General features: G+C 37.7%; 1 protein-coding gene across 1 annotated transcript in view; it reads right to left on the bottom strand.

The window, feature by feature from the left end:
• tmx3b (thioredoxin related transmembrane protein 3b) overlaps positions 1–20,792 on the bottom strand; it is a 72,736-nt gene that overhangs the window by 12,495 nt on the left and 39,449 nt on the right. The window contains exons 13-15 of the mRNA XM_030122954.1: positions 14,678–14,734; positions 6,328–6,457; positions 2,919–2,987 (exon numbers count right to left, since the gene is read on the bottom strand). Of these exons, the coding sequence (XP_029978814.1) occupies positions 2,919–2,987; positions 6,328–6,457; positions 14,678–14,734 (256 nt within the window). The remainder of the gene's footprint in view (positions 1–2,918; positions 2,988–6,327; positions 6,458–14,677; positions 14,735–20,792) is intronic.

Below are 20,792 nucleotides of genomic sequence, written 5' to 3'. Positions count from 1 at the left end.
CGATCAACTAGCTGTTTTCGCTAGCCTCTTCCTTGACCAAAAATACATAATATACCAAACTGCAGCAGTCAGCTCTTTCCAAATTTTGTGTGAATCCCTGGACACACACACACAGAGGCCACTTGGCTTTTATAATATAAATTTTAGATCAGTTATACTAATAGAATAGAATAGAATAGGTCAGGTACTTTGATTAAGTAATGGTTTAGTTAATATGGTGTTTTTGTAACTAAATCTCTTGATCGTATGGTTGATGCAATGTCAAGCCATCAGAAAAAAGTAAATTTTATTTAATAAATAGCAGCTCTGAAAAAGAAACTCAGCAGGTGAGTAGTCATCAATTATACCTGTTGACACCCACCTGGCATTAAAAACTGTCTAGAATTAGATTAGGAGTCTTTTGTTGGAATGGGAGTCAGCTGGAGCCAATTATTCTACTGTAGTAATACACAGTATTGCCTCCATAATGGCTTCAATTTCAGGCCGTAGATGTTGGCGGTTGGAAGGTTTCTCCACCCCTTTATTTGCACATCCAGTTAAAAGCTCACCCAGTCACCATGCTTTCCATTTCAGACCTTTTCATAATAAGATCTATAATTTTCCTAAGGATTTCTCCTCGTTTCCTTAAAGGACAATGTAAAGGGCAATGTTAAGCTTCCAGTATGACTGTGCCAACTGAGGAGCATTACAACACAGCTGTATTTACATTCCTATCACACCCTAGGAAAAATAAATACCAGTTCTCCCAAAAGAACCAAATACTTAGGGTAAGAGAGGGAGGAGAAGCATGTTCAGCCTCCTGACCCTCTCTCCTCCCTCATCGCCCCATCTCCTCCTCCTCCTCTGTTGGCTTTTTCCTCTCTCCCTTTACTGTGTTTATTGCCTGCATTGCATATTCTCCGCTGTATGCCCGTCTTGTCCTCTGAATGTTGTTTTTCTCCCAGAGGGAAAATGCAGGGTGCTGGGGCATTTGTTCTACAATCTTAAGACAATCTGGAACAGGCTGCATATACATGTGTACAAATAGTATATATATATATATATATATATATATATATATATATATATATATATATATACACAGACCTGATCAAAATCTTAAGACCAGTTGAAAAATAGCTAGAATTTACCTTTTGCACATTTGGATCTTAATGAGGTTTTAAGTAGAGCTACAATATACAAAAGCAAGAAGGGGGAGTGAGACAAAAAGCACTTTGAAAAAGTAATTTATGGAAAACAACAAGTAAACTGAAATAGGCTGTTTATCAGCTGATCAAAAGTTTAAGACCGCAGGCTATAAAAGCCAAAATCTGCTCAAAATTCTCATTTTCTGTCGGGCATTCACACGGTCATGCCCTCCTGATGGCTAAAGCTAAGAAGCTTTCTCTTCTTGAACTTGGTCGGATCGTCGAGCTGCATAAGCGAGGCCTCTCGCAGCGTGCCATTGCTGCTGAGGTTGGACACAGTAGGACAGTCATTCTAAATTTTTTGACAGATCCTGAGCATTATGGAACAAAAAAGTCAAGTGGTAGACCCAAAAAAATTACACCTGCGCTGAGCCGGAGGATCCGATTGACTGTCCGTCAAGACACAGGGCGGTACTCGACCCAAATTAAGGCCCTTACTGGTGCTGACTGCAGCACAATAACCATCAGACGGCATCTGCGGGAAAAGGGTTTCAAAAACAAAAAAACGAATTCAAAGACCTCGTCTCCTACAACGCCACAAAACTGCCCATTTAGACTTTGCCAGGGAGCATCAAACATGGGACACTGAAAGGTGAAAAAAAGTTTTATTCTCTGATGAGAAAAAATTTAACCTTGACGGTCCAGATGGCTTCCAACGTTACTGGCATGACAAGGAGATCCCACCTGAGATGTTTTCTACCCGGCACAGTGGAGGGGGGTCCATCATGATCACCCCAGATCATTTCATTCAGTGGAACACTGGAGCTTCAGGTGGTGCAGGGTCGTCAAACGGCGGCTGGTTACGTGCAGATGTTGCAGCGGGCATCCCTCATGACTGAGGGCCCTCATCTGTGTGGTAACAGCTGGGTTTTTCAACAGGACAACGCTGCAGTTAACGATGCTCGCTTGACGAAGGACTTCTTCAGGGAGAATAACATCACTCTTTTGGACCATCCCGCATGTTCCCCTGATTTAAATCCCATAGAGAACATTTGGGGATGGATGGCAAGGGAAGTTTATAAAAATGGCCATCAGTTCCAGACAGTTGATGCCCTTCGTGAAGCCATCTTCACCACTTGGAGCAATGTTCCCACCAGCCTCCTGGAAACACTCACATCATGCATGCCCAAACGAATTTTTGAAGTGATTAACAAGAACGGTGGAGCTACTCATTACTGAGTCCTACTGACAAAATGTTTTGCTCTGGTTTGGAGAGTTTTTTGTAATTTTTTGAGCGATGGTCTTAAACTTTTGATCAGCTGATAAACAGCCTATTTCAGTTTACTTGTTGTTTTCAATAAATTACTTTTTCAAAGTGCTTTTTGTCTCACTCCCCCTTCTTGCTTTTGTACATTGTAGCTCTACTTAAAACCTCATTAAGATCCAAATGTGCAAAAAGTAAATTCTAGCTATTTTTCAACTGGTCTTAAGATTTTGATCAGGTCTGTATATATATATATATATATATATATATATATATATATATATATATATATATATATATATATATATATATAGTCAGATGTGATATTAAGCATATGTACAAGAGCACTTATCAATATGGGTGGACATAAGGTGTTGTGTAGGATCTCAAACTGCTTATAATGTAAAGGTGAAAGTATTCAGTTTGTCCCTTTTAAAAGGAGACTCTGACATGTCACTGTCCTTTAGTCAGTATTGAGTGAAAGCCATAACCGATATATTTTCTTGAGTGAACTTCAGCAGACTTACCATAACAGTGGACCGGGCATCAAACCCCACACGTTTGATCCTTTGAATGATGCCATCACCTCCATATGCCTGCAATAAGAGACACTGCTTAATTAATGCAGCAGAAACAGCTGATCATTTTTCAGTTCTCATAAAGAGGGTTCATCCTTTCTTTATCTTAGCACATATTTGTGTTAAAGTAATTATGTGGGAACAACTCTGCAATCTGTAACCTACAAAACAATGATCAACATGTCAAGTTTAAAATAATCTAAGGAGTGAGCTTGTATGCTTAGCACATCCCAGACACTTTGTAACAGTGTAAATATATATATATATATATATATATATATATATATATATATATATATATATATATATATATATATATGTATATATATATATAAGTGCTGTCAAACAATTAAAATTAATCAGATTTATCACAGGGTTGCTGTGGATTGATTTTGAATAATCACAATTAAATATCATTCGTTTTTAAATCTATATTAATCACATTTCACCTTGCATGAGCAAACAGACTCAAGAAAGAAGAGAATATATATGCACTTAACGTGTTTGTCACAAGCTGGATGACACGTTAGCCAAAGTGCTAGCAGAATCCCAGACTAACGTATGCTTCGCGTATGTGGTATTTTAAGCTGGAAGTGATTCGGTGAAAAGAAAACTCCTTCCTGCAGACTGTGTATAATACTTTATGTTGGTCAACTGTTCCATCTTGTTTGTTTTTTTTTTTTATCCAGAGGGGCAACGTGCTGTTTAGCGTCTTCCATCTTTATGGGTTGGTTCAGCTGACTGTTACTATCAGATCAACTGCCCATTTGCGCATGTGCGATGGTAACTCTACTTGGACAAACTGCCCGAAATGCATCGTCAGAGTCATTCTGCGCTGTAGATGGGTTAATTGCGCTAACATTTTTAATCAGATTAATATTGATGATGGATTAATCTGTGTTACTGTTGCCAGCCCTAATATAGATATAGTTTATAGCTATATAGAATCATTAGGTAAATGTTACTCTGGTTAGTTCAGATCTGGTCTGTCAGATCCAGGAGTCAGTGATGTGCAGTTGATCAGCAGCTGTTACACTGTGTGGAACTACAGGCACATACTGCGGCAAGTTTTGTTGAACATCTTATTTCATGCTTCTGGAGTAAACCCCCCCCCCCCCCCTTTAACTGCAAGGAGGCAAGCTGGAACTGCACATTCAGTGAGGATAGTTACCTATGTAGCTCCAAAGTATTAAGCATGGCTATACTTCAGTAATTGGATCGAAAATCTGCTAGAAAATGCCAGAGCTTGGCAACTCTGTCCACCTTGTGCTTCTTGTGAGGTCAGTGTATTTACTGTCAAAAAAGCAGATCTTCACATCCTGGAGATAATTAGAAAGACTATTAAATTTATTTATTAATGTAGCCTTTATTTAGCCAGAAATTCCCACTGAGATATGAGACCTCTTCTTCCAGTTAGTCCTGAACTTGAATTGAACTGTAAAATAGTTTGTTTTTTCATCTGTGCTATGTTAAATGACCTTATTTGACTTTATTACATGTAATATGTTGTACTTATGAAGCACAAACCAGCCTTGAGGAACCTTAAAGCACACATTACCAGCATGTTGTGAAGACGCAGACACTGTCCAGGCTCTGGCTGGATGACAACTGGAGAAACACAGAGGTTTCTGTTGCTGTTTATTTGGTGAGAGGTGGTTTGTTTTGCCAAGGAAAAAATAGCCTGGACCTTCTTGGAAACAGGAGAGGACCTCTGGCAGTTTAGCTTTTGGTTTCATACATCTGGTGACTTTAGTGTGGTGCAAAGAGAAAGCCATGACGTTGCTTTTTTCCACACATCACAGAGATTAATGTACGTACTGCAGCACAGATTCACAGTGTAATCTCAGTGTCTGACTTCGACTGCAGAATTATTGGGGATAATCTATTCCATGGGTGTCAAACATACGGCTCATGGGCCAAAACCAGCCCGCCAAATGGTCCAATCTGACCTATGAGATGAATTTCCGAAGTGCAAAAATTACACTGAAAATATTAACAATCAAGGATGTTCAGGGGCCATGTGCAACTCAAAATGATATCAAGTAAAAAAGTAACTTAATAACCTATAAACAACTCCAAATTTTCTTCTTGGTCTAATGTGAAAAAGCAAAATTACATTATGAAAATATTTACATTTATAAATCCTGTCACAATAAAATGTGAATAACCTGAACAAATATGACAAACCTGAAATTTCTGAAGAAAAATAAGTGCAATTTTAATAATATTCAGCCAGTTACAAAATGTTTTCTTCATTTGTGTATCCACTGTGATCTGTAAGCTGTGTTAATAATAAGTTGCGACATAACTTATATTTTATAGATGTTTCAGAGTGTACACCAGTGTTTTTAAACCTTTGGGTCGGGACACCACGTGGGGTCGCCTGGATTTCAAATGGGGTCACCTGAAATTTCTAGTAATTGATAAAAATACAAAAAAAATACTAATAAACAATATATGGTAAGTTGAAAGAGACAATCACACACATAAAAGACATGACAAACTCTGAAGCTGAAACTGAAGCACTGTGGTACTGTTTATCTTTCAAATTTTCATTGTGGACAGTTTAAGATGCTGCAGCTCTTTCATAATTCATAGTTTGAGTTATTGTTTGTTCAGTATTAATTGTCAGCCTTGTAAATCCAAGCTGGACTGACTGTACATATCCTGACCAAGGAAAATCAAATTCTCACTTTGTGCAGTAATCTACACCTGGCTTTTCTGCCTCCGTCCATAATAATATACATTATATAGACTAAATGTCATCTAAAATTGACGTTTATTTGCAACACAGTATAGGAAACAATTTCATTATCAAAAACAAATTAATTTTAGCAAAATCATGTCTCTGTTTTAAAATGTCTGGGGTCACCAAAAATGTATGATATTAAAATGGAGTCAGAAGCCAAAAAAGGTTGGGAACCACTGGTGTACATGGTTGTTTAGGTTATTCACATTTTCATCAAGTAATTTAACTTTCACACTAAAACCAAGAGAAAAATGTGGATTATTATCCATAGGTTATTATTTTACTGGTCAGGCCCATTTGAGATCACATTGGGCTGAATGTGGCCCCTGAACTAAAATCAGTTTGACACCCCTGATTTATTCCAAAGGGACAACAAAATGAAATCCAAACATACAAAAGGAGATACCTCATCTAGAGAAAATATTTTCCAGGGAGTACTTAAAATGCACGGCACCATGCTTGATTAATGAAGACTACTGGTGTGATTACAATGGTACGACAAGAGGGGAAGGAGGGGAAAGGGCTACACTGAGCAGAATGTATAAACAGAGAGCAGGATGGGTGGGAGGGGAAGAGGGGTGGGGGTGGGGGTAAGAAGAAGATTTGGACCTGTGCAGAACCGTTCAGAACACTTTTGATGAATTGGACCAGCTGCTCCATGGTCTCGATGGGCTCGCCAGGCAGGAAGTACTGCTCATTGGATGTGTTGAGGATGATAACGGAGGGCACTGTCACCTCGCTGGAAAAACAGGAAACATTGGTTTTAATCTTCTTAACCTCACCACCTTGGACTGGCATTATCAAAGCGCATCATTAGACGGGAGCAAATTGCAGTTTCTTAAAGTACAAATTGTAGCACAGGGGATACAGTAGTGAGATAAATAAAACCCCTTTGTACTCGGAGCAACCTAACTTTTCCCATGGGCATTCGTTCAAAGAGAGGATTTTCTTTTTTTTCCTTCTAAAAGGAAAAAGGCGATACAGCCTGGCCTATTTCAAAATGGCATTTCTTCTATCTTTTATGCAAACAGTGTGCAACACAAAGGCTATATGGGTCTGTGCTGGTCACACTTAAAGAGACCTTTACAAATTACATCTGACAAGTGAATCGCATGGAGCCTAGAAACTCTGCTTCTGTGCTAAGACACATACAAAAACTAACACGGAGAAGCCCCGGTAGCCTCTGCTAGAAAACACAGAAAACAGACACACACACTCCACACACCAGAGCTCACATATACAGACAAATAAGTATAGGAATTACAAAACTAAGTAAGATAACAAACAAGGTCATATAAACAAGCAATCCCTCTTCCCCATGTCTCACACAACACAAAAGCCTGGCTTAGATAAGGTATCCTAGTGCGCACACACACACACACACACAGGCTCAGTAACAGTCCATCACACCACTGCCACCTCGCATCCCCGCAGTGTTACTCAACACAGTAACAAACTGCAACCACACGCACACGTATCCATCACTGTCCCAGCCCACCACCCAGCTGAGATCACGAGTCCAAACACACACACACACACACAAGGTAGAGTCATCATGGGCCGCCTACACTCTGTCCAGCTGAGATCTGCAATCACACATAGATACACACATACATACACTCATGCACTTATTATAGATGTGCATCCCCATCTGACGGTCCGGCCCACTCCAACAGATGGCACCCATTTAAAATAAATATGGATTAGCCTATTCACCTTTGTGTGTGTGTGTGGAGCCTACTGGGCTTTTACAGCTCATAATGAAGGGTGATGCACTGTACTCTAAAGTGTTGGACCTGAAAAGATACATGCAAGTCATTTTCTGCTTGATTGAAAAGGGATGATGTGTATTTATTTCAAAACAAACAGGAAATTCACTGTGATAGTTCAAAGGTAATATTTGATATTCTGGGGAAAAACTGTGAGAAAATGGAAACAGGCAGTGCTGAGAAGGAGACTTTTTAATTGCAATGAGTTAGAGATTTGTAGTTGGCTCGGTTACTTCTTACCTTTAAAAAAAATATAAATAAATAAAAATACTGATTGCACTACTGCTGCCACTGTAAATAGACTTACATATATACTTTATATTTTATCATAGTTTATTCTTTGTACCACCTATTTACTCTATTTTAAACTCTTTTTAAACAATCTGCATGGCTTTTTAATTACAAAGTGAGGGAAAAAACAATATCTCAATTCTCTATATGTACTGCGCATCTAGTGAACTGACAAAATAAAAATCTTTGAATCATATATTATACGATACTGTATTTTAAAAGATACATACTGCACAATAAATCAGAAAATATAAGGTGAAGAGACTAAAAATGCTAATCTAGAACTAGGACTGTAAACCTGAAAACACAATAATAATATAGTGCCATATGTAGGATTTCTGCTTTCAAAAAATGACCAAAAAATGATCACTACAGTGTTTACAGTAAAAAGCTGTAACGGACTGTAGAGATATGCAGGATTATATTCATACTGACGGGCCAGGGGTTATTTGTGACCACTAGAGGGAGTAGTGAGTCACTCTGCTGGTCTCCCATGGTAACAAAAACTAAAGCCTGCTACATATGTGAGAACAAAGAATTTTCTGATGACTCAAAGGAGTGATATTTAGCTGTTTTTTATGGAATTATGCATTTAAATACATTTCCCTGTGGTCTACATAAACTGTAAATGCTATGCTTGGGTCTGAATTCTTCATTAATCCAACTCCACAGGTCCATCTTCAACCCTACTGCTAATGACACCAGAAAGGTCGGTTTGAGCACTGGCTCTTTAAATGCAAATGAGCCACTTCAGGCCCCCCCCCCTCCAGGTTGTTGACTGTGCTGCTCTGTCCCGGTCAACCAACAACTGAATATTTTAGGTAATCGGCTCGAAGTTTGGACATATTTTCAGTATGGACTACAACTGCTGCTGCTGATAAACAATTATGGTGTGCTCGGAGAAATGTTTGTCGGAAGTCTTGACCTTATATGTGCAAATGTTGTGACGTAACTAGATGTAACAAATTAAGAAGGAATTAAAACAGATTGTAGAAATCCACTCGATTTTTGCCAAAATGAATATACAGATAGCTTTGCAGCACCTGGAGGGTTCAAATTCAAACTTTTGGAACTGTTAGGGTCCAAATACACAAATAAATGTACCAAAGACTACTAAAAGTGGGTTTAGCAAAATACGACCCCTTTTATTTTGTTCTCGCAGCCATGGTTTTGGAGTTCTTGCAGCTTGTTCTCGATACACCATCTGGGCAGAACTCTCTTCTCGTGCGATTGGTCAGGTATTCAAAGGGGGCGTGGTTAGTGCGGAAAAGCTGAGGACCCCCATGAGTTCAGCACTTGAGATTCTGGTAAGTATGAAATGTCTCCGCCAGAATGAACTTTCTTTCTCCACCTCGAGAGGACGAACAAATTTGTTTGTCGTCGTGGAATATGTAACAGGTTTAAAATGGGCCTTTGACCAAAGCATCAGAAAGTGACCAGATGGGATGAGAACCACAAGAAACAACTTTTAGAGTCAAAGAAAATGACGAAGACATAAAAAGTAGACACACCATTGTTTTTATGAAAAAAATAGATTTTGATGCTGTTTCTTCTATGCAGGTGACTTTGATTATGAGGGTTATCAAGGTATGAAGCTATTATGGGATGTTATTATCTTTGCTAAGTTAGTGTTTGTTGATCCACGGTTCAGACTAAACTGTGACAGTTCTGACCTTGTTTGGACGATTCCAAACAGATCTTTAGTTCAGGTATTGACAACACAAACTGTACCGAAAACAGAGATAATTTGTGGTTTTACTGTGGCTGTTTAGTCTAAAAACAGAGGTAAGCTAACAGAGCTATAATGTAAACTATCAGTTGAAGCAGCATGTTATGATTATAAGACACAGTGTTATTTTGTCTGACTGTAAAAATAACCAGTTATGAATTTTTATTTTGAGAAGAAAACTTGCTGATACTATGATACAGATGTGTGTAAATAAGGAGTTTTTCAGTGAATGATGCAGTCTGTGGATATAAATCACACATGCAAGAGGCAAATTCCCAGAAGAACCAATCAAACACAGATTGCAGACCTTCGCCCTCTTTGATCCTATTCACCACATTGAATGAGTCCACTCTGTTATGACTACATTCAAAGAATCATATACGTTATAAATCAGTTCCTTGACCTTTAGACTGAGCTACCAGTATATGGATTCATGTTTCTCTCATTAATTCTTTCAAAGTTAGAAGGTGTGAATGTGATTTCAGCATCAGTGCTATTATTAGTATGATCAGGTGTGATATGAAAAAGGACTGAACAATATGTGTAAATACCACATTCTGAAGTTAGTACATTCCTATCTCAGATCCCAAACACAAATCAAATATGTCAGAGTTCAAAATGAAATGGAGGATATGCTCTCAGTTTTGAATCCTCTTACAAATCTGCAAGAAATTGATCACGCTGCTAGATACTGTTATGCAGCATGCGGTTGATTTATTTCAGGGTATAACGTCAACGGCAACTTCACTTTTTGTAAAATCAGTTTCCCAAAAGTGCCCTTTCTCCCAATGATGAAGAATCTTATATTAAAAAAATAGATAATAAATATCTGTCTGTTAAAGGGAAGTTTTTCCTCGCCACTGTCACCAGTCACAAGTGTTTGCTCCTGGAGGATTCTGTTGGGTTTCTGTAAATTGGCTTAGAGTCTGGTTTTGACCAACTCTATATATAAAGTGTCATGAGACAACTTTTTTGTTGTGATCTGGCGCTATATAAATAAAATTTGATTGACTGAGTGATCTGATTGGTTTTCCCTTGTAAGTCGCTTTGGAAAAAAGCCTCTGCCAAATGCATAAACATAAACATAAAATATCACACCATGTGCATGTGCAACCACAATGTAAATATGTAAATAATACTTACGTATTTATATAAATACTGCATTTCTTATTTTTCTCTTTATATTTCATTTTTCACACGTTTGTGGTTTTTCTACCTCTTTTTCTCTGCACTTGTTTGTTTTATGTTGCTACTGTTAAACTGGGAAATTTCCCCATGGTGGGATTAATAAAGTTTTATGTTGGACGCAAGTTTGTTTCAATGGTTTACTAATCTGTGTTACCCAAGAATATGGAAAAAGAGAACCCAACTAAGGAAGCTTAAATTGAAAAGAACATGCTCAGAAGTGACCTTTTCCAATCACCAACATTTTGAGCAGTAGTGCTAAACTGTGATCATGATTTTCTGTAGGATCATGGAGAGCTGTGTGATGTTTTTTTTAGCTGATATTTGGTTAAAAATTATACTTTTTTCTGCATAATTTTGGACCATTATTACTATAACAACTAGAAAGCTCAAGGAAACATGAATAAAACATGAATTTCATCTGCTCATTGGTACTGTCAACATACAATTACAATTTTGTGAATAACAGATGCAAATAAAAGATTATTTATAGAAAATAACACTTGTTTTCTGTTACTTCATCTTATATGCTGTGCAAAACCATACTTACGCACTCTACCTGTGTAAAATAATGGTAGGGAAAACCATGGCAACTTTCGTTTCTCAGTAACCATAATGGATTCAAATTGCATTTGTCTGTATTTTAATTACATAATGCTGTTACATATTACTCCCCAACATTGTGTACAGGAGACAATTAGCGTAGCAAAACAAATGACGGCTTAATTTTTGTTTACAGCAACATAAAATGCATTTGACTGGCTGGAAAACCACAAACCTGTTTGTGTTTCTGCTCCTTTTTAAACAAAACAATATTTTGATGAGATAAAACCACTGACACTCGTAGCTTCTATCATGTTTCAACAAAATGTCAAAGATGAATGGCTGTACCTATAGACGTAGTATCTGTTTGACTAGCAACCACCTGACTTAGTACTTACTGTATGTGGTGATGACCTTTTTAGTGATGTAGGTTCTTTGGTTATAAGTCACTCCTTCACATATCAAGTCACCTCACACATCTATGTTTTTCAAAGCCCACAGTGCATCCCATATAAAGGAGTTAGTGATAATCCCACCTTAAAACAGATGCAGAAGCAGCCTCTGGTTTAAAGTGGTTCTGATGTTGGATGTTGTGTGTCTGCGTGTGTGTGTGTGCGTGTGTGTGTATTTATATATATTCATGAGTGGGTCTGTGTGCCTCTGGTGAAAGCAGGGGCAGCCTTACGCCAGACAGACTGCTGCCAGAACACAGTAATCGCTGTGATGACAGAAAGAGGGATAAAAAGCCATCAGATTTATTTCCATGGCCCTCCTACGGGAGAGGATTAGTGGACATTGACAGGCCAGGATTTCATTCCTCAAAGGAGGGCAATTAATCCTGTGCTGCTGCGGCCAAATGCAGTCCCGTAAAACCCTGCGAAATACATATTGTATGTACTCATACAAAATTAGGAAGGCTAATCACCCCTTTTATCCTTAAATATAAACACCGCCTGTCTAATTTCAGCCTTGCAACCGGGGAATCTGTTCGTTGAATGTAGTTGCGTTTCCAACACGACTTCTACTGTACTCACTGCCACACTTTTAATTACACAGGATTTAGGAGACCATGTCTGCTATAATCTCCCCCATGCAAACAATAACATGCTTAAATTAAAATAACATCCTGCTGCAGTCTATTACGCTTACGAACACACAAACATGATAACAAAGACATACAAACGCAATTAGATACTGTTTGTAGACAGCGAACCAAACGCGCTAGTTGCTATGGTCCTACCGGCTCGTAACCCGAATGACGTTCTGTCTAATTAAAAGTGTGGGATGTCAGTTCTATGGCGTCTTGGAGCTCAGCAACGCACCAGTCGGACTTAGGCTGGCGCAAATCTACTGCAGCCGGACTTGCTGCATCATTAGGGCTGCTCTTTGACAAGCTATTAAAACACAAAACCACTATAGATGTAATCCACGCAAAGCCTCGTCCTCACATATTCTCCTCACTATGTTGCCCGAACTTGAGGAGATTTTCTAGAGCTTGAACGATCATGTGTGTTTCATATGTGTGTGTGCGACGGGGGAGGGGGTTACAATCTCCAAGAGCACTAAAAAGAAAATGTCAGTCTGTGTACTTGCATGAAGTAGAGCGAACATTAAGCAAGTAACTGAAATTAAAAGATGGCAAGAAGTGAGGGGGTACAGGAACACAAACGCTGGCTTTTTGGAACTGGAAGTGACCATATTTGGACAAAGTGGTGGAGCTGAAGGAGGATAAGGGGTCGGAGACATATGTGAGGGGTCATGGGTTAGCTAATGCTAAACGGTAGCTTATGTAAACTTCATCAAATGTTGTCTTCGATGAGTCATTTTATTTTAATTACAACTTATTAACCACACCTAGAGTTGAGCAATAGAATACACTATATAGACAAAAACACTGAGATAAATTACACCTTAACCCATAAAGACCCAAACATCCACTGTCAACCAAAACCATCTACTGATCTAAACTGTTCTTATATCCTATCAATACATGTAAATAATTGGTGTAAAATACAGTTTGTCATCTTTCATGGTCATCAGATATGACCCATTTGGACGTTCAGAGGCTCCGTAGTTACCATGGAAACACCGTCATCTTCTATAACACTGATTCACCAGTGAAACCCATGGAGATGGATCAATGACAGGAGTTGGAGATACTTGTTTTTATGTTTAGTTAATGATAGATTTTACTGAACAAGTCACTTTTTTCTTCAGTTTTTCTGTTTTGACATTTGAATTTACTATTTTATTTTAATTAATTTGTTATACAGGGTGGGGAAGCAAAATTTACAATGAACATTTAGTTGTTTTTTCTCAGCAGGCACTACGTCAATTGTTTTGAAACCAAACGTATATTGATGTCATAATCATACCTAACATTATTATCCATACTTTTTCAGAAACTTTTGCCCATATGAGTAATCAGGAAAGCAAATGTCAAAGAGTGTGTGATTTGCTGAATGCACTCGTCACACCAAAGGAGATTTCAAAAATAGTTGGAGTGTCCATAAAGACTGTTTATAATGGAAAGAAGAGAATGACTTTGAGCAAAACTATTACGAGAAAGTCTGGAAGATACTATTAAAGAAGAATGGGAAAAGTTGTCACCCGAATATTTGAGGAACACTTGCACAAGTTTCAGGAAGCATGTGAAGGCAGTTATTGAGACAGAAGGAGGACACACAGAATAAAAACATTTTCTATTATGTAAATTTTCTTGTGGCAAATAAATTCCCATGACTTTCAATAAACTAATTGGTCATACCCTGTCTTTCAATCCCTGCCTCAAAATATTGTAAATTTTGCTTCCCCACCCTGTATTGAATATAGGAAAACAGATGATTTTTGCTGAAAAAATGCAAAATGTAGAAGATAATATTATAATAAATTTGGTTAAGGTTAAATAGAGAGAAAAATTCATTTGGGAACTCACACATTAGTCACACTGGGTCTTTACGGGTTAAATAGGAACCTGTAGGATTATGACTGTTGATCTAAAATAGTCAGCTGTTGTCAGTAATTATAAACATTATAAAATCAATATTTAAATAAAGGTTTATAATGATTTTTTTTATATATGTTTTTCTAAATTTAGAAATATTTAAGATTTTTCTTCTCAGTATGTTGCCCTAACTTGAGCAGATTTTCTAGAGCTTGTGCGCTCTAGTGCGTGTCTTAAACGTGTGTGTGTGTGTGTGTGCGTCTGTGTATGTGACAGAGGGAGGGGGTTAAAATTGCCAAGAGCGCTAAAAATAAAATGACAGTCTATGTAATTGACTTCTCCGCAACAGAGAGTCTTTAATGGCAGGGGCGGGCATTTCGAGTCAGTCCAGACCTGGATAAAGAGCTGACAGAAGGTAGCATGAAGTAGAGCGAAAAAAAAAAAGAAAGGCTGATGACATAAGAGGAAGAAGAGGTAGGCTGTATATGAGACACTTACCCCATAATGAGGCTGTTAATGTAGTCATTCCCGTCCATGTGGCCAAACTGAAAGTCTCTGCAGATGTAAGAAAAATCAATGACATCAGAGAGTGCAGAAGCAGGTGAAAACCACATACAGCAGAGTAAAATATGCACCAATATTATTTCATTTTGAATGGAGTCATGGAAAACTAGGATTTCTTTTGTCAGTGTGAGCAGGAAAAAAAAAAGAATCCCCAAAGCTCGGTCCTATCCCGTCTCCTCTTCCTCATCTTTTCCACGGCAGAAAAGACTCAGGTGATTTATCTAAACGATAAGGCAGGAGGAGGAATTCAATTTGTATCTTATTGTACTGTGCCATGTCTGAGCACAGTGTATTGTGGGTAGACTAGCGAAAGGGGGTTGCACTAGTCCAGGGGAAGCCAGTCACTTCCACTGAATGACTGATTATGGAGCGCTCTGCATATATATTATATTCATCCTGAATCATAGCTACATCTAGCACATTTGTCCCACGGGTGCTAAACAATACTGCCTACGCTTATATCAATGACACGATTATGAAGAGACACAACTACATAATAAATCCACTGGCTGCAATATAAAATCAATCTGGCTGGCTGACAATCTTGCTGACAACGGCGGACCAGGCTGGGAGTAAAGCTCATCAAAAAGTCAGCTTGTAACTTGTGGTGAAAGGTGTAGTAGGAGGAGTTGGAAAACCCAGAACATTAAGTCTAATACTGATTTCTACAAGGAACAAAATGTAGATTCTGGAAGGAATTTGGAGGTTTTTGACTTTATTAGCACTGCTTTGCCTATTATCTGTTATACTGTTATTATTATTATTATTATTATTATTATTATTATTATTATTATTATTATTATTATTATTATTATTATCATCATCAGTGTCGTGATCAGCGTCAGGCAGACTGATCTGGCTGATGAATTGGCTGCAACAGGACTCTACAACTCAGTTTTGTCATATTTTGGCTTCAACAATGGCAGATGGATGCAAGGCTTCTGAAGTGGAACAGCTGAGTTTGATAGAGAAAAAAAAAATTGCACCTAGATCAGTGGATTCCCAGTTTGGTACCCAAAATTCACACAAATCAGAGGTGATTTCTCATAGACTGCAAGGGCAGCTCGGCTTCCCCTAAAATTACGATAATTAAATGGTTAAATATGTACGGTTCTGTTGACATTTCATTGACTACAAATGTGTTAGAACACGTTCATCTCACAGACAAGTTCGTTCAGAATCAGCTTTATCACAAATCAGTGGACTCAATGTTGTTCACTTCTCATACATTCCCGTTGCGCTGTTTTGTCATTCAATCTCTGCTCAGTGCATTTGTCCGTAGACGCTCAGCGTCCATGCACTTCAATGGGACTGAGTGGAACAGTTTTTTTCATTGCCTCAAAACTGGATGGTAATTGGATAAATGTCACGATGTTGTCCCGCCCCCCGGATTCTCGGCGTCCCTGGGGGTGAAAGGAGCTGTGGGCGGAGCTCGGCCGGGCTGGACGCCGGGCTTCCATGTGCTGATTGGAGGATCAGTTGAAAGGCTGAATCCCATTTGATTGACAGCTATTTTGAGATCTACTCCTTCACTGACAGAGTTCAGTTTAATACCGTCGTGCATTCTGCTGTGAAATTAGAGAGAAACCACTACGAAATTACTTGTTCATTTCTTGCACTGTAAATAAAACACACTCATTGCACTTATTTGTTTCAATTTAACATAATTTCAACGTTTTCTTGTTTAGTTGGTATGATAAGGTCACTGACCATTTTCTTAAAAAGGAACGGAGGGCCGAATTTATGTTTAAATAACTTGACTTTTTTTTTTTATGTAAGCCGACAATGAGCGTCCCCTCTCTGAAAGACGACCAGCCGGCACTGATACAAATGCATTACTAATTCCCATAGATGTGTTTTTTTATTGACTAATCTACTATAAAAAAATATCATAGAATCTCTTTTATTTATAATTTTTATGTTTGTTACATTTTTGTTTTCTTTTTAACAAAAATTACACCATTATGTTGTTTTTGTCTTATGTCTTGTACAGCATCTCTGTCTTATTTCCATCTTGTTTCATCTTTTACATCAATTCTGTCTAAACCCACAAAGACCCAAACAGCCACTCGTGACCAAAATCATCTACTGATCTAAAATGTTTAATTACTTCTGATCCATTAAACCTATCAAGGAGATAACGGAGATCAAATACAGTTTGTCATCTTTTCATGGTCATCAGATATGACCCATTTGGACGTTCAAAAGATCAGTAGTGAACGTGGAAACACCGTCATCTTCTACAACATTGATTCAACCATCAAATTAAAGTTATTCATATCTTTGCTGATAAAATCACTTTTTCTTCAGTTTCCTCCATTTCTGATATAATAACCCTCAACTTTGATCCTCAACTTTAATCTCAATCTAATTTTATGAACATCTAAATGATCAGTGAATTAAATATAGGAAAATACCTGATTTTCACTGAAAAACCCACAAAATACTGAGGATAATATTATAACACTGGGGAACACAATTTTTGTTGAGTTAGGTCTGACAGCTGTTTTTAACTAATTTTTGGGTGCGGAATCCAAAACTGATCTTAGTTTTTCTCTATCATGTCAACTTTTTGAACTATAGGATCCCCATTTTCTTTAAAAATATGAAAAATGCTGTACTTAACAGATATGTGCTTGTTTAATAAAAATTTTCTGAAGCTTTTTTTGATAGGCCCAAAACACGTGCCAAATCATTCAACTTGTGCTGATCAAATCCCCTCTGAACTGAATCCTCGTGAATTTCAAAATCTGCATCATTGCTGTCACTGCGTTCTTCAACATCACTCAGATCTTCTAGAAGAGGTAGTTGTTCGAAAACTGGCACTGGAATTTCAGCTGAATGAGGCATTGGTCTTATAGCTGACGGTAGATTAGGATATTCTGTTTTACTTTCATTTTTCTTGTTAAATCCTGATGTTTTCACTAAACAAAAGTAACAGTCTGTGCAATGATCTTTTTGCTCTCGCCAAACCACGGGGACACCAAATGCCAATTTTTCACGTGTTCTTTTGGTCCACATCTGTAAACTGTCGACACACTGCTTGCACACTTTGTGAGGGGCCCATGGCTTGTCTTGATCACTGAGTTTTACTTTAAAATATGCAAAATATGCTTGTTTGACAAAGGCACTGATGTTTGTCCTCTGACTTGGAATGGTGAAACTACCACAAATAAAGCAAAAGGAGTCAGGGTTGTTCAGGCATTTACGACGAGAAGTAGCAGGAGCAGACATGATCTGGAACAAAGGAAATGTATACCTATGTAAATAAAACACTAAGATGGAATAGTTACAAGCTTTGAAAACTAAAAAAACAGCATAAAACAAAGTAGAACTTACAACGGTATGCCCATGGTTACAAGGTTAAGAGAAAAGCCAGCACAAATCTTCTTAATTCCTACTATGCTAGCTTTCTGTTTGCAGATATTGATAGTACTGACCTACTGGGAGCTGCACACACCTCTCATCGCACTGTCTCAATTGTGAGTGTACAAACAAGTTGCCACGTAGCTGTAGATGAGTCCAATCGTAATCAGCTGGCAAGTCTTACTACAGCTAATCAGTGGAATTTTGCTTATCTGGAGGGTAAGCTGTGGAGAAAAAACTTGACGTGCTAGAAAAAACTGACTGCAATTTTGGAATCAGCATGCCAATTTTAGGTTTAATCAGCATAAAAACCTAACTCAACAGAATTTTTTTTTCAAATTGTTCCCCAGTGTAATGAACGGTGATAAATCATTTAAGAAAGGTTAAATAGAGAAAAAAAAATGATTTGGGAACTGCCACAAAAGGAGCACTGAGTGTTTATGGGTTAATTCGTCTTTTAGATCATTTGACATTTTTACATCATCTTTTCTGTTGTTGTTTTCTTATATCTCTCTTGAGCCGTCATTTTTGTCTTGTTAGGTCTTTTTCCTCTGGGGCCTTTCTTCTACATTTCAGGTCAGTGTATCTTTTGGTAATTGGATTTTCTTTTCAGAAACAAAAGAAAAACTAGTGGTTAATTGAAAAATGAATTTCAAGGTGATTTTCTTTTTCAGTGTCAAAACAGATAAACCAAATTTTAAAAAATGGATTGATTTTCATTTTCTCTTTCCAATAACAAAAAAGAAATTCACTGTCTGACAGAAATAGAAAAACAGACCAAAAGCAGTTTTTTTTCCATTTTCTGAGACCGAATGTTGTCCTTTCAAGGAAAGCACACTAATCCCATCTAGGTTACAAAGATTCTTAAGAACAAAGTGTTTGTATGAATCTTCCAGTTCACACAAAATCTGGCCATCGTAGACATGCTCCCCTCCACGAATGTCTATCAACTCCAGATTTCGTACAAACTGGAAGACTGTAAGAATCTTAGTGCTCTTTCCTTGAAAATGACAACATCTGGTCTCAGAAAATGAAAAAAAAAAAAAAACAGCCGTTTTGGGTCCGTTTTTCCATTTCTGTCAAGAAGTAACTTTCTTTTTTGTTAATAGAAAAAGAAAACGAGAATCAGTCCGTTTTAGAAAATTTGGTTTATCTGTTTTGACACTGAAAAAGAAAAATGCCTTGAAATTCAATTTTAATTTAATTTTATTAGTTTTTCTTTTGTTTCTGAGAAGAAAATCCAATTACCAAAACATACACTGACCATTTCAGATGGCTTCATACACTCTTCCAGAGAACATTGTCTTATGTTTTAACCGGAAAATCAACATTGCATATGATATAATAGTTATATTTGTTCCGTCTTTCAGTTGGAGACCTAAAAAAAAAAAAAAAACAGCTCTACAAACCTATTTCCCTCTGAACCTGAGTGGGGGAATGCAGACCTAGATATTTACAGTAAGATTGATCTTCAGTTCCAGATTTAATTATATCTAGTGGAAATTAATAGTTTCTTAATTGCTGTATTTTATATTTTAACTTAGACATTCAGTTCAACACTTATCAAGCCCTTGAGAATCCACTGTTCATCGCCCTCCTATTGTGTGTAAACAGTAAGTCCATGGCTGCATTCCCATTGACACCTCCTGACAGTTTAGGGTAAAGACCTGTGAGTAACTGACAAACTTGGATGTCTGAGAGGAGGCATCAAGCAAAACAAGGCAAGAATATGTTGTACATTTTCTGGGTAAATCCTGCAGTTGTGCAATAAGACGAGGAGATTTTTGGCTCTTCACTTCAGATTTCCCTGGAAAGGTGTAAGTGACCTAGTTATTCAGTAATTTTAGGACTAGGACCAAATGGAATCTGCTTATTGTTTTTTTCCCCACAGTTTTCAGAGGGAATCCAGGACGAAATCTGCGGGATTCAGCTGAGTTGCTTTTTGTTCACAAGATGTGTTAAATACTATCCATCTAATCAGTTGGAGCCGCTGTGAAAATTGGAAAAAAAAGATTCTTTTCAGTGCTGGGGATAGAATAGATTCCTTCTGAAAACAGGAAAGAGCACTAAAATGATGATAGGAGTTTTCAGCTTTAGAATTATGAGTAATAAGTTATAGAGTATATAGTTATATAGTAATCAATTAATACTGTCACATTACTTTGATGAAGTCAATAGAAATGACATTACTCATATTTAACATGCTTTAGCAATTGAATTCCATGCTTTAAAAAGTGCAACACACGTCTCAAGTGTGCATTAAGGTGTGTTAATGATATATTTACTGACTGGAGCTCCATTATTAGTGTACTGAGACACGTGACACTATTTAACTTCTGGTTTTCTCAGGTAAAGGTGCTACTTTTTGTTTGTTTTGGCTTACACAGAGAAAGTAGGATATTTTCAGAGCAGAAAATAACCTGTTTTAGCTCTAAGGACTCCTATTTCGATTATATTAATGTATCGATTTGAGTAACATCTGCCTGTCCTTTTGTTTATTCAATCAGGCAGACTGAGAACCATACGCACCAGAACCAACAGACTGAGAATCAGAGCTGTGAGCTCACTTTACTGATCGCATCCCAGTATTCTCACTGTACTATACGGTAATGACACATGTCTGACCTTCACCCCCACTGTTACCCTTGCACTTTACTGTTACCTCTGCACACTTCCCACGCTG

The sequence above is a fragment of the Sphaeramia orbicularis genome, chromosome 20 (assembly GCF_902148855.1).
Source record: "Sphaeramia orbicularis chromosome 20, fSphaOr1.1, whole genome shotgun sequence".
In the NCBI taxonomy this organism is placed as follows: Eukaryota; Metazoa; Chordata; class Actinopteri; order Kurtiformes; family Apogonidae; genus Sphaeramia; species Sphaeramia orbicularis.
Note: the sequence above shows the minus strand (reverse complement) of the source record. Positions and strands in the feature narration are given on the sequence as shown.